We start from the raw sequence: 13,203 nt of genomic DNA, 5'->3' as shown, positions 1-13,203 counted from the left end.
CCTTTGGGTGATCAAACGCGTCTGATAACGCACACACGGAAGACTTGAGCAACGGAGAGCCGCCCTCGGGAAGGCGGGCCCGGGGGGGAGCAGCCCCGGGGCTGAGAGATAGCGGCCGAGCGGGCCTTTATCTGGGCCGCACCAGAGTGGAGATTGCGCTGGGAGCCTCCGCCAGCGCAGCCCAGGAAACACCTTGCGGGGCTGATGCAAGAGCTGCCATCGGCGGTGACGGTTGACAGTGTTACAACACAGCATTGAGCAAGGCCTGCTGTACCCTGCGCGTCTGTATTTACACCACTGCCCCCCCTCGCCCCCCAGAGACAGCGAGGATGCTCGGGGCCCCCTCCATCCGGCCCCCCGAGAGACAGCACGGACGCTGGGGGTGGCATTTTTGCTCTCCCTTCCTTTCCATGTGGACCAGGGGTCCTCAAACTACGGCCCGCGGGCCACATGCAAATACAAATATTGTATTTGTTCCCGTTTTGTTTTTTTACTTCAAAATAAGATATGTGCAGTGTGCATAGGAATTTGTTCATAGTTTTTTTTTTTAACTGTAGTCTGGCCCTCCAACGGTCTGAGGGACAGTGAACTGGCCCCCTGTTTAAAAAGTTTGAGGACCCCTGATGTAGACCCTTAGAGAGAGGAGAGACAGTCTGCCTCCTCCTCCCCCCTGCACTCCTCTGCCGGTTGGCACTGCGGTTGGCACTGCCGGCAGGAGAGGCGCGGGGGGCACTCTTGGCAGAGTATTGCTTCTGGGGACTTTCGGGGCGTCTCTCCTGGGAGATTTATTACTCGTCTCCCGAGACCTCCTCGCGGGCTGGAGTTTAATTTATGTGATTGTGATCAGGAAGCCACTTGGAAGGGGAAGAAATCAACTTAGCTTTTCGCCAATTGTAAGTTTTCTGTGAACAGATGTTGCAAGCCCCTCCCTCTTTTTTTAAAGAAGTGACGTGTGGCTGCTGCGGAGAGGCAGGTGTGGGGTGACGGGCACCGATGAGCAGGGCGGGGGCCCCAGATCAGCCGCTGCTCCGGGGCCTGGGAGAAGCACCCCTCGCGGGGCCTCTCCTCTCGGTGGAAGTGAGCGGATTGCAGAACACGCTCGCCGCGCCCTTTCGCCCACAGATGGACTTGCTGCTGTTCCGCGGGAGGGCGGCCTCCAAGACAGTGTCCCCCCGATTCGTCCTAGGTCCCCTCGGCCTGGATGCTTCACTCTCCCGAGGGCCCCTGCCGTGGACTGGGTCTGGATGTAACCCTTTGACGGGGCAGGGCTCTGGGCTTGGCCAGTGAGGAAGCTGAGGCAAGAGGCAAGGGAAGTTAGGGGCCTGCAGAGAGAGAGTCACAGAGACTCGCCCCGACTCACAGATACAATGAGTGGGGGGGGGTGTCATTTTAGGCCAGAGGCTTCCGGCTGCGTGCAGGACCAGGGGCGGGACCCCTTCCAGAAGCCCCGTGGCTCTGTCATCCTGGGAAACATGGGGTCCCATCTATCCTCTTCAGCTTCTCTTGGGCCATTTCCTCTCTCTGTGCTGCCACCGTGCCTACCCTTATGCTTTGTGATCTCCCGCCAAGGAGTGGCTGCCACCTGGGCCTGCAAGCCCTGCAGGCGCCTCCCTGCGTTTCTCTACGTCAGGGGTGGAGAGGTGCCTCTGGGCCCCCGGGAGAGTGCCACTCGGGGTTCTCCGCTGTGGCTGTCTCGCTCTGGGAAGGCCCCCCACCCCGAGTCTGCACACGAAGGAAGCGCCGTCCTTGCAGTCACCCTTCCTCCCGGCTCCAAGTGCACCATCAAGTCCTGATGAATAATGAATCCAGATGACTTCACCCAGGCACCTCCTGGCACCGCGCGCCCCATAACGTCAGCGGAACCGAGCTGCTCCCTAAAAACAGCGCGTGGGCTCTAAATACAGGGCTCTAATGCATTTCCCACTTAAACCAGAGGCCACGGGCTCAAGCCCAAGTGGGCGCCGCTCCTTAAGTACCATTCTGGAAAGCAGCTGAAATATTCATCCCCTCCGCGTCCCGGGGCCCTGAAGCAGCGCGTGTCCTTGCGGGGGCACCTGGAGCAGCCCGCTCCGCCCGCGAGCTGGGGAGGGCCTGCCTGGCCCCCACGGTCCCTGATCACAGGCGTGTCTGTGGCTTCTTGAGAGAACTGTGAGGACAACACAGCTCAGAGGCTGACTCCCTGTGCACCTGGCCGCGTGGCTGCTGGCACTGCCCCCTCTCCTTGTGACCAACCGCACGTGGCTTAACTTCTTTAACCCTAAGGGGGCAATGGCTCCAGACGTAGCAGAATGACCTAGGACAGTGGTCGGCAAACTCATTAGTCAACAGAGCCAAATATCAACAGTGCAACAATTGAAATTTCTTTTGAGAGCCAAATTTTTTTAAAAATTTGGTACATTGTTATTAACTTAATTAGGGTCCTCCTAAGCTGGCCTTTGCTAAAAACGTCCTCAATCTGATTGAGGCACGTTCACGGAGGTCGACCCCTTCCAACTCTCCCATCCACACTCGTCTTGTATTCTTGTTTCGTCTATCTCCTTTCGTTCATCCTCTCTATATGTCCAAACCATCTCACATACCTTTCTCCATCCTCGACACTACATCTTCTTTCACTCCACAACGTTCCCTAAAATTCACTTAATAAACTTCACTTAAAGTTTTAAGTCAACTTCGCACTGTACGTGTGCGCCCGCACGTGGTATTTTGTGGAAGAGCCACACTCCAGGGACCAAAGAGCCACATGTGGCTCGCGAGCCGCGGTTTGCCGACCACTGCCCTAGGGGCTGGAATGAGACATGCAGGGAAAGCCCTCTCCTCTCTCCCTGGAGCCCCCAAGGAGCTCAGGAAATGTCGGAGACCCGTCGCCTCTGTCCACTACCATTTGCTCCATCATCTGCCCAGGCACCTGAGTTGGTGAAGGCACCGGGCGGGCGGGCAGGAGACGGAAGCGTGTGGTGCCGCCGGGCCTCAGGGCTCAGGGCCGGTTTAAGCCGAGGTGACGGCGTGCGGCACGCGGCATGCATCGGACAATCGCCTGTCCCCCCACTCTGGCTCATTTAAGAAAAAATCCTCCTCTGTGCAGCTGCCTGACTAAGAGACGTGGCCTTCGGCCGGCTGCTTCCTCGTTTTCAATAATCTCGGGTGGTCTCTGCCCATTGCCGTCTTTGCACACAGAGTGCACATTGGAAATCAGCTGAGAGAGGGTCTTTCTCTCCAGGTGTTTCGTTTAAGTTTGTGAAGTCATGTTTCAGTTCCCTCTCCTCCTTCCCGGAAGAGGTGGACTCCCCTGGATCGGTGTCTGCAGTCATTCAGAGACAGGCAGCAGCGCCTGCTCTACCTGGTGGAGAACGGATCTCAAAGGCAGCCTTTTTCTAAGCAGGTCCAGCGCCATCATATCCGAATGTCTCCATCAGGCTTGGCCGTTGTTCGACTGAGAAAGAAACAAAGATGATTCAAAAGACGTCTCCACAGACGTGCTCCCCTTTCCGTGTCAGGGCCTTATTCGTGGAGACGTGCTTATCACCAGACACCTCTCCTATGACGTTACTCATGTCACCTGAATCGTAGCCGCTACGAGGCAGATCCTAGGAGTCTCGGGAAACTTCACGTGGTGGCTGAGTGCGCTGGCACTTCCCCTGCGGCTGGCTCTCGGAGCGATCGTCTTATTGCGCACCACAGCATGAACTCCTACGGCTTCTGTGCGGAATGGCCATCCCAGGGCCTCCCAGGAAGGCAGGGGAGTGAGCGTCTCAGCCCGTTACTTCCTAGAAATGGGAAATGTTCGCGTCTGAAGGCAGCGGGATTCACGTGGAAGGATGTGTCTTGTCTGAGCGCCTGCAGACACTCGAAGACCAACATTGGGCGACTCATTATTAAATCGATCCACGTGGCTATCCCAGCAATCCCTTCACAGATAGCTCCACAGCTTGCTCTTGATGGTCGAGTAGATTTTCCACGTCCAAGACAGATGGGTGATGCGGCACCCAAGATTCATCTCAAGCCTTTACGCTTCCTTTCTAGAGAGTTCCGCGATAGTTGGGGGAAATTTCTCTGCAATCGGGTAGGGGATCACAAATAGGAAATTTTTTTATTTCTGGGGGTTGGGGGCAGCATCTATTTGAGGTACCGACAGTTGTAAGAATAAAGAGCCTTATAACTGCTTATTCTAAAGATAAACTGATTACACTATGTGCGATTGACATCCATTGATTTCTTAAATTATTATGACTTTATCATGCAATCCATAGTGAGCCCTCACGATTGTGCTGACATGGACAAAGCAATCAGTGCAAAGGCCGCCTGTGCACCCCTTTCGGTGCTTGTGGTGATAGAACGTGGGGGACATGCGTGCCCCCTAGTTTCTCTCTAACCTCAGTCTTATGTGAACCTTGGACAGAAACATAAAGCCTTGCTCTGCGGTCTCCCCTGGGTGATGTCTTCAGAGCCCCTGGGACCCGCTCCAGACCTTCAGCGGAAGCTGCCTCCCTGACTGGAGCTATGGCTGCTAGCGAACGGGCGGTGGCTAGCAGATTGATATATTGATGGGTTTCTGAAAAATCTGTGTTACCTTTCAAAATCGGCCTATGGCTAGGAATTGCTCTTTGAGGATGAGTATCATTTACCCCTTTGCAATTCTGCTTTGAAATCAGGACCGATGAGAAATGAATCTCTGCTCCCCACTAGCCCACGCTGTTCGTATGAATTCCATAGGGAACTAGCTTTGCCGGAAAAGAAAGGGATGCGAGATGCTCGGCGACATCCTCTCAGGCCTCGAGGAGACCGTGCGCTGTGCGTAGGCCGGGCCCTCGGGGCTGGCGACCCCGACGTGGCCCGGGCAGTGCCAGGGGCTGGCTTGTGGCTCGTCCGTGGCTGTGACCGGCATTGGTGGCGCTGACAGTGGCTAGCTGGCCTTTGCAGTCCCGTGGTTGCTGTGCGTGTCCTTCTGCCTCTGAGTCAGTCAGGTGATGCTGTGAGCTCTGCTTCGGGTCGGCTCAGAGGGCGCACAGGGGCCCCGCGGGGTGTGCTGCTCAGAGGCCTTCGCTGTCAGCCGGTGGGACCCAGGGCGGGGCGCTGGCGGAGTGCCAGCAACAGCGCTCTTCGGGGTGAGCTGTCCTGAGCGGTCACGCCAGGGCTGCCTGTCCGTCACAGTAGCCACCGGCGGCAGGCGACTCTTGAGGACCTGGGGTGTGGCTATGTGGACTTGCGACGCGCTGTAAATGTAAAATACACATAGGATTTTGAAGACGTACAATAAAAAAAAGAACGTAAAATATCTCAATAATTTTATATTGATCATATGCACAAATGGGAATGTGTGGGATATATTGGGTTAAACTGATGGAAATACATGATAAGACTTAATTTCACTCATGTCTCTGTACTGTTTGAATGTGGCTGCTAGCAATGGAAAATGGACGCATACGGCTCGCATCACCCTTCCACGGGCCAGCGCTGCTCTAGGAGGAGGCAGCCCGCCTGGCTAAGGGCACGGGCCGCGAGCGGTGAGGGGACCTGACGGGTGCGTGTGGTGCTGTGAGGGCTCCCCAAGGGCTCCGCCCGCTGCTCACACCCGGTGCCACCGGCCTGCGTGGGCGTGGCCACCTGCTGAGTCCCAGGCCCAGGGGTTAGGACGGAAGATCCTGGGGTCCTTTTCAGGGTTCTGCGCGACACCTGGTTTCTGTTCCAAAACCTATGATCAAGGCCAGCGATGGCGAACCTTCTGAGCTCGGCGTGTCAGCATTTTGAAAAACCCTAACTTAACTCTGGTGCCATGTCACATTTAGACATTTTTTTATATTTGCAACCATAGTAAAACAAAGACTTATATTTCTGATATTTATTTTATATATTTAAATGCCATTTAACAAAGAAAAATCAACCAAAACAATGAGTTTGCGTGTCACCTCTGACACGCGTGTCATAGGTTCGCCATCACTGGTTTAGGGCCACGCAGGGGCATGGAGAGCATGAGGAAAAACGGAGACAGTTGGTCCAGGAGAGGAAACTTCACCCAGGGCAGAGGATCCGACCCCCTCCAAGATGGGGAGCGGGAGAGCAGCCCTTAATCCTGCCGACGGTGCTAAGGAGCCTGGCCTGGATTGGGGCGCGGAGGAAAGCTCAGATCAGACCAGATCTGTCGACCGAGGGGCGGGTGACTCACCTGAAAGTGCCCAGGGGATTCATGGCGGCCTCTGAGGAGACTGGGAGCTTGTGAGAGCCTGAGCCAGCACGGTGGCCATAGGGATGGGAGGGTGATGGATTGTCACCAAGGAAGACGCTGAAGGAAGGACTTGGCAACAGGCTGGATGAGGTCATAAATGAACCCATGGATCCCAGTCTGAGAACAGAGAGTCATGGGGAGGGCAAGCTGGTCTGAGATGGGGGCCGATGGGTTCGATGGTCAGTGAGATGTGCATGACGAGTGTTCATTTCCTCACGGGTCTTCCATCGGAAACACACACTCGCATCTCAGTGTTGGGCTTCCACCCCTGCAATGGCTCCCCTTCCCCGCCCTCCCTCCGGCACCTCCCTCAGGTCCCTCCATCCCACCCACGTTCCCACCCTCCGCTCCACGGACTCGCTGCTGGAACAGGCTCCCACGGCTCCCCTGCAGGCAGCGTCGCTCAGTCCTCACCCTCACGGCCTTTGAGACACGCCTTTCCCCTCAAAGCTCCCACCTGCCTTTGGTGTTGAAGACCCTCTCTCCCCTCCTGACACCCCTTAAGCTGGGTGATCTGAGATGGTCAGTGCTCTCCTATCCGCGGCACACTCCCCAGACAACCTATCTGAGGAGCTCAGCCGCCCCAGACCTCTGCCCGGAGCTCCTGCCTGTCCCACCCGCACCTACAGTTCTGCTGTGTGAATCCCAGCTGGACCCTGATGTCCTCCTCCACACCCGTCCTCTGCGGGTCTTCACTGCCTTCGCTGGCACCTGGCACAAGGCGGGTACTCATCTCTCTTCTTCGCCTCCCCCCTCTCCCATCTGCATGTTTCCACCTGTATAGATGGTCACGATGCTTGTCTGACCCCTGTGGGGGCTCTGTCGCCCCCGATTCATACACACACACACACACACACACACACACACACACACCCCTGGAAGATTCCTTTTCCTAAGGTGTGAGCCACGCCCCGCCCCGATTTCACGGCTCTGGGCGAACCCATTGCCTCCTGTGGGTGTGCACACGTCTTCGGGCTGTGTCAGCTGCACGTGGCCTGTGCGTGTCCAGGTCTGCCCGCACTGTGTCGGCTGTGAGCTGCCACGCCCAGCCGGTCCCAAACCCACGCTCCAACTATCCCAGCACTGGCCTGGCGAGTGAGGTTTCACAAGTTCACGACTTTCTCATGCTGATCCTCCTGCCTGGATTCCTTCTCTTCCAGCTCCTCCCACGTCTCTAGACCCTTCCTGCAACCCTCCCAACCACCTGGTAAAAACCTACCCAACCTCCAACAGGCAAATCAAACATCACCTGGATTAGGAAGGTATCTTTCCTGAGCCCCCCAGGCGGGGCCCTCCCCACCCTCCCTCCCGTGTCTCCTTTCACCACCTCCCGGCCCCTGCACATGCCCAGCAGCAGCCTGACACTCCCTGTTCTACAGTATCGGTCCTTAGCTACCCAGGAGCCTCGCACCCTGCCTGGTACACAGGGAGCCTTGGAGGGATGCTGACGGGAGGAAAATGAAACGCTTCCTATCTGGGAATGCCCTCCAGGTGCCATTTGAAAAAACAGTGGAAGCAGGAAAGGAATAGGAATCCATTTAACATTTATTACCAATTCAAAGCCTCTATGCAAATGGACCTTGACGTGCTCCTCAAACTCTGTGGCTGGCCAGGAGTCACTTCAGGATAGGCCTCCTGAAGCCTTGAGATTTGCATGGCGAGGAATTTCAGGAATACTTTCCAGTGGAGACCGTGAGACGGAGAGGAGAAAAGTAAAAGATGAGATCAGAGTCTCACTTCTCAGAACCTGACAAAGGCTGCCCATAGGAACACATAGTTGTGGTCAGAAAAAAACATAGCTCATCATGCATACAGACCCATATGTGGATAAGCGTGCGTATGTGTGTGCATGTGTGGGGGCGTGTGTGTGTGTGTGTGTGTGTGTGCATAGAGATCAAGAGTGAAGCGAGCTTGTCAAGTTTCCTAAACTCTCCACGTAGGAGGTTCCTGGTCTGCAAATGGAGACGGACATGGTATTGCCGTGAGGATTAACGCCGGCGAGGGAAACAGACACACTTGGCCATGGCCTGCAATATTAGTGGCATAGAAGGAGGGAGGGGGGAGGGAGGGGGGAGGGAGGGAGGAGGGAGAGGGGAGGGAGGGGGGAGGGATTAGGTCTCTGCAGGACCAGCCACCACATGCAGCGCCCACAGTCACCAGCACACGGGCCTCTCCCCTCTTAGAATTCAGGTTTCAGTACCTTTACCACCTGTACCTGCTCCTTGGACACGTCCCTTCCAATCTGCACAGGGGCGGCTTCCCTTGGGGACACCTGGCCCCTCCCCTGCCCCCCCCCACCACAGCTAGGGGCACTGGGCAAAGCAAGCAAGCTTTCCACATCTCCCCACGGCTGCCTCGTTGTTCAGGTTTAGGAAGAGAACCCTGGCTTTCCTCTCAGAAACCCTGAAACAGTGGGCGCCCGAGGGAACACTTGTCACCCGCGCCCCCTGCGCCCAGCCTTGGACATGGAGAGGCAGCCCAGGGTCCGTCCCCAACCCCCCACCCCCCACCTCCCAGGTGGTCGGTCTGCTGGTCTCTTTGTCACACATCCAGCGCCTGGTCAGTCTGACTGGCAGGGTCCTGCCCGGAGCCGCGCCTGCGAACAGCCAGCTTGCCGACTTGGGGCACTTTGTCACCTTTACCCCCCACCCCCCCACCCCCGCCCCAACCATCATCAGCGCAAATGCTGCTGCCCGGCCCTGATGCTGGGCTTTCTGAAACGTCTTTATGGAGCCGTTCTAGGCACACGCACGCCGCAGTCTGGTGTGGCAGGCGCTTCTCTGAGACTCGCCGTGTTCAGCTCCTTTCATCTTTCACGGTGGGGCGGCCCGGCAGAACCCTTCATTATTTTAGTTGCTTTTTTTTTTCCTTTCTACTTTGGCAAAAATAGAAGGCCCAGGAGCTGCAGGTCTTGTTCTCCTGCCTCCTTAAACAGCGTCTGGAATAATGACCTCCTTTCTGCGTTTTAAGGGTTTTTAAAGCTACAGGAGACTAATATTGTGGGGTTGAAAGCTTCAGGTCGGCCATGTTCGAGATGCTCAGAGTCTAGGGCCTTGAGAAACGGCATTTCCTGCAGGGTTGTGGCCAAAATGCTGACTGTTCTCGCCACGGAAAGCTGGTGGCGTAGCTTCGCACTCAGAGCACCGTGTGTGGGTGTCACCCAAAAGGGAGGACCCGCGTCCTGGCCTGTCCTCCCTGGGCTGCGCTATCGCCCTGCCCAGTGAGGGGCCCCCATGTGGAAGTTACCGTGGGGCACCGTGTTCAGTGATAATGGATAGCATCTGCTATTTTAAGAATGCGAGGTTTTGACACAAATAACCTGCCCTCCTCTCAAAGGGAAAGAGAGGAAAGCGAGCAGGAAGGAATATTTCAAAATCCTGTCCTTGGGAGAAAACGATCAGAATGGTTAGCCATCGGTGCATTTCTCTCCTGAGGAGTATTCCCAATTGTTCCTTTTCATCGCTTTAAAACATGTGTATTTTTACTTCCTGCATCGAAGCCCCGGCCCCCTGACAGATGGTTGCGTGCTTTTGCGTAACTTCACGCGGCGCGCCGAGCCAGCCTGCGCCCTCCCAGTGGGTCTGTGATGTCCGTTAAATAAACCTCGGTGGTTCCGTGAGCGATAGAGGCAGCGTGAGCAGCGGCGGCAAACGGGTCGGAGGCACAGGAACCCGGAGCATCTGTAACAGTTCGTTTCTCATTTGCCGATTCCCTGTGTTAAGCTCTGTTTGTGCCAACGCTGGACAACGTGCCGTAAAAAATCTCCAGTGCTCAGAAGTGTAAGAGCCAATACGCTGGCGAAAACAGTGGAGGGGGTTTAGTTTTTCTCCTTGCCTTGCCTGCAATTAGAATGAAATGCGTCAACCATCGGTCAGTTTGGTGTTTGCTGTCAGTAGAGTCATACAACTATTTTTCCTCTTCTCCTCTCTGTTCTTCCAGAATGTGCACACGGAATGAATCCATCTAGAGACTTTCACGGTATGTTAGATTCCCCATTATATTTTTATAAAATATGCATTCACATATATATGCATATGTATGACTTTTATGCATATATCCTGTAAGTGATGTATGATATAAATCAACCAAATAATTAAGGCTTTTTTTTTTTTTTGCTGATTCAAAAATACTTAAAAGCTATTCTCTGCATTGTAAACGTCAAGCCCTATAAAATGTCCCCATGAAAACTTAAATGACACCCTCCGTGCGTGCGGCAGCTCTACCCCAGTGCATTCCACCGGGATAGGCGGCTCTCCCTGACTCTGCAGAAGGAGTTTACTGCCTTGGTTATGGGAGCGGCAATGCCTCACTTTTATGGGGGCAAAGTGTTTACTCAGCACCCCCTAACTTGGCAGAAGATGGGGTTTGAAATGTTCTCCATCTTGCCACCTGTGAGCTGCACAACCGAGGTGTGAAGTTAAAGTGAAATAGTCACACGTCAACCACGGTTCCCCACGGGCCCCACGGAGACCCGCACTGGGCGGACTAAGGATTAGATTTCAAAAGGGAAACTCCTCAAGCCCCTACAGAGGGAGAGCTGTTCCATTAAAGCCCCGGCTGGGACCCGGCTGGCGCAGATGGGGGTGATCTGTGTGCACGCCGGCAAGTCCCGCTCCTCCGAAGGTCCCTTCCCCGGACATGGTACCAACTGCAGGAACTGGGTCAGAACCGCTAGCAAAAAACACTCTGGATTTTATTTTCCCTTCAACGGCACTGAAAACAGAAATAACTCAGGAATATCCCATTTTTAGAAGTGTCATTTTAGGAAGATTTTGCTCACCGGGGGGATTTTGCACTTAAGGGAATGCTTAAGATTCTAATCCCAACTTTCTGCATATTTTATTTTTGACAGGGTTTTGAAAGGGGGAAAAAATGTAAAATATTTAGATATTTTCTGAGACCACCTCTAGTGACAGATTTCCCTAAAGCTGAAGAAGAAAAGACGGCCCTGTTTTCCAGGGAAAGGGTTATTTTTCCTTTCAACTAACTAAGCGCTACGTTTAAAACTCACGGGGAAAACCTACATCCCAGTGCAAGGATGAGCCTTGCTGAAATTTCCGCGGGGAGCCAAGCGGGAAAAGCCTGGCATAGGCATCTGCCCTACAGAGCGCTCAGTTCTACTTTGCTTTGTGGCAAGGGGTCAGGGCTACCCCAGGGGGCGCGGGGAGGGGGGCGGGACTGTGGCCAGGGCCCTCTCCCTTCTCCCAGAGGCGGAGGGGAAAGTCTCTCTCACCGCTGACCTGAGCCGCCTGGTAGGAAAGAGTTCATTCGGTGCAGGAACTTCATGAGCTGCGTGAAAAGCCCTTCGCACTGGGGTGCGGGCCCCCCTGCGCCGAGTCCCCCGCGCCTGCCTCCCACTCACTCGGGTGCCTCGCTGCTGCGGAAGGCGCCGCGGGGGTGGGTTTCTGGTTCGCAGGTGTGGGAACCCCAAGTGCTGGCCAGATTAGGAATAAACCAGCAGGACTGTCCTGCTATCACCATCCTCCTGGGCGTGCGAACCGGGGTGCGCTGGTTGCGATGCTCAGCGGGGCGTCTTGAAAGGCTGCAAGGGGAGCATCTATGGGTGAACCGCTCTCCGGACTAAGCTGGGAACTTGACTCCCGCCGGGAGGCCTGGTGGGGGGGGGGGCGGGGAGCCCGACCCGAAGCCCCTCACGGGGTTTAGGGTTTCAAACCGCCCCAGCCCGGGAGGAGCCCCCTCTGACCTTCCAGAGGCGCGGGTACCCCAATCTGCGCTCTCCCCTCCGCTGGGCCCATGTTTGCCTGAGCCGCCCCGCGCCCCCGGAGGCCCCTGGGGATGTAGCAGAGGCCCCCGGAGCGCCCGGTGGCTCCTGGGCGAATGCACGCGCCCGGACAGCAGCGCTTCTCACTCCCGAGTCCTCCAGGGCGGGCAGCGGTCGGTCCGGGCAGGGGCGCCTGCGCTTTGGGACTGCGCGGTATTTGGGATCCCTTGGCCCACGCAGAGGGTGGGCGTTTGGGGAGGGGGGGCTCTATTCATGAAGTGGGGCTTCTTAAAAAAAAAAAAAGACAAGCGAGGTTTCTATCTCAGACCCCAGGCCAGTGAAACCATCAAAACGCAGCGGATGCGGGCGTCCCCGACTTCCCGCAGGAGCAGGGCCGGCCCGCCTGGGAGAAGCGTGGGAGGCAGGTTTCTGGGGACCCCGCGCACGGACGGTCTGGGGCGGCCGACCGCGGTGTCCGGTAAAGGGGCTTTGGGAAGAGACCCCGACGCGGGCCAGTCGGGACCCCGTGTCCCCCGGTTCCCGCGCCATCAGCTCCGCTGCTGGGCAGCTGGGGCGGGACGCGGCCGCGCGGGCTAGCTCCCTGGGCTGTTTCCTGTCGATTCCCCCCAAAACTTAAGTTCTTCCAAGAGCGGCCCAAAGGCCGAGAGGGCCGGCAGAACCCGGCGCCTTCGGGGCATTCTGGGTGCAGTGCGGCTGCTGGGCGTCCAGGGCGGCGAGCGAGGGCCGCTGCTGCCCCCTGGCGTCCGCGCGGCCGCGGCGTCGTCCTCCAGCCGCTCCGCCCGAGGCGCCTCGCGGGTCCTGGGACCCGGGCAGCAGCCTGGGACCCTCCATGGCCCTCGCCTCTGACAGGCAGGCCCGCTGGCAGAGCCTGATGGGAGTGCGGGCCGGCAGCCCCCCGACCGCGCATCTGCCGGGTGAGGGGGGGCGAGGGGGGACCCGCAGGGGGCGGGGGGGCCCCCATCTCGAGGGAGTTGAAGTTGAGGGCTCCGAGGGGCAGCTAGGGACGGGCGCCGGGTGCGCCCTACCTGGAGGTGAGGGACCCCGCAGGGGAGGGAGGGACCCTCAGTGCGGGGGACAATGCACCGGGGCGGGTCCCCCTAAACTATGCACAAATGCCCGCGGCGCCGGGCCCAGCGGGAAGTTCCCGCCCGCGCGCAAAGCTGGGGTGGGTTCGGCACCCGGGCCGCGCGCGCAGGGGCGGGGGGAGTAGCCGGGCCGTTTCCGGGGAGCCGCGGGTGGG

At 57.1% G+C, this 13,203-nt stretch overlaps 1 protein-coding gene across 4 annotated transcripts in view; it reads left to right on the top strand.

Moving 5' to 3' along the window:
• The window catches only part of RUNX1 (RUNX family transcription factor 1), a 193,375-nt gene that overhangs the window by 95,218 nt on the left and 84,954 nt on the right, over positions 1-13,203 (top strand). For 3 of the 4 annotated variants that reach the window (XM_059686397.1, XM_059686395.1, XM_059686393.1), the window contains exon 3: positions 10,160-10,198. The exons of the other annotated variant lie outside the window; for it this stretch is intronic. In XM_059686397.1, the coding sequence (XP_059542380.1) occupies positions 10,160-10,198 (39 nt within the window). The remainder of the gene's footprint in view (positions 1-10,159; positions 10,199-13,203) is intronic. 4 annotated transcript variants of the gene reach the window in all.

Source organism: Myotis daubentonii, chromosome 3 (assembly GCF_963259705.1).
Source record: "Myotis daubentonii chromosome 3, mMyoDau2.1, whole genome shotgun sequence".
Classification (NCBI taxonomy): domain Eukaryota; kingdom Metazoa; phylum Chordata; class Mammalia; order Chiroptera; family Vespertilionidae; genus Myotis; species Myotis daubentonii.
The sequence above is the reverse complement of the archived record's forward strand: the minus strand, read 5'-3'. Positions and strand labels throughout refer to the sequence as shown.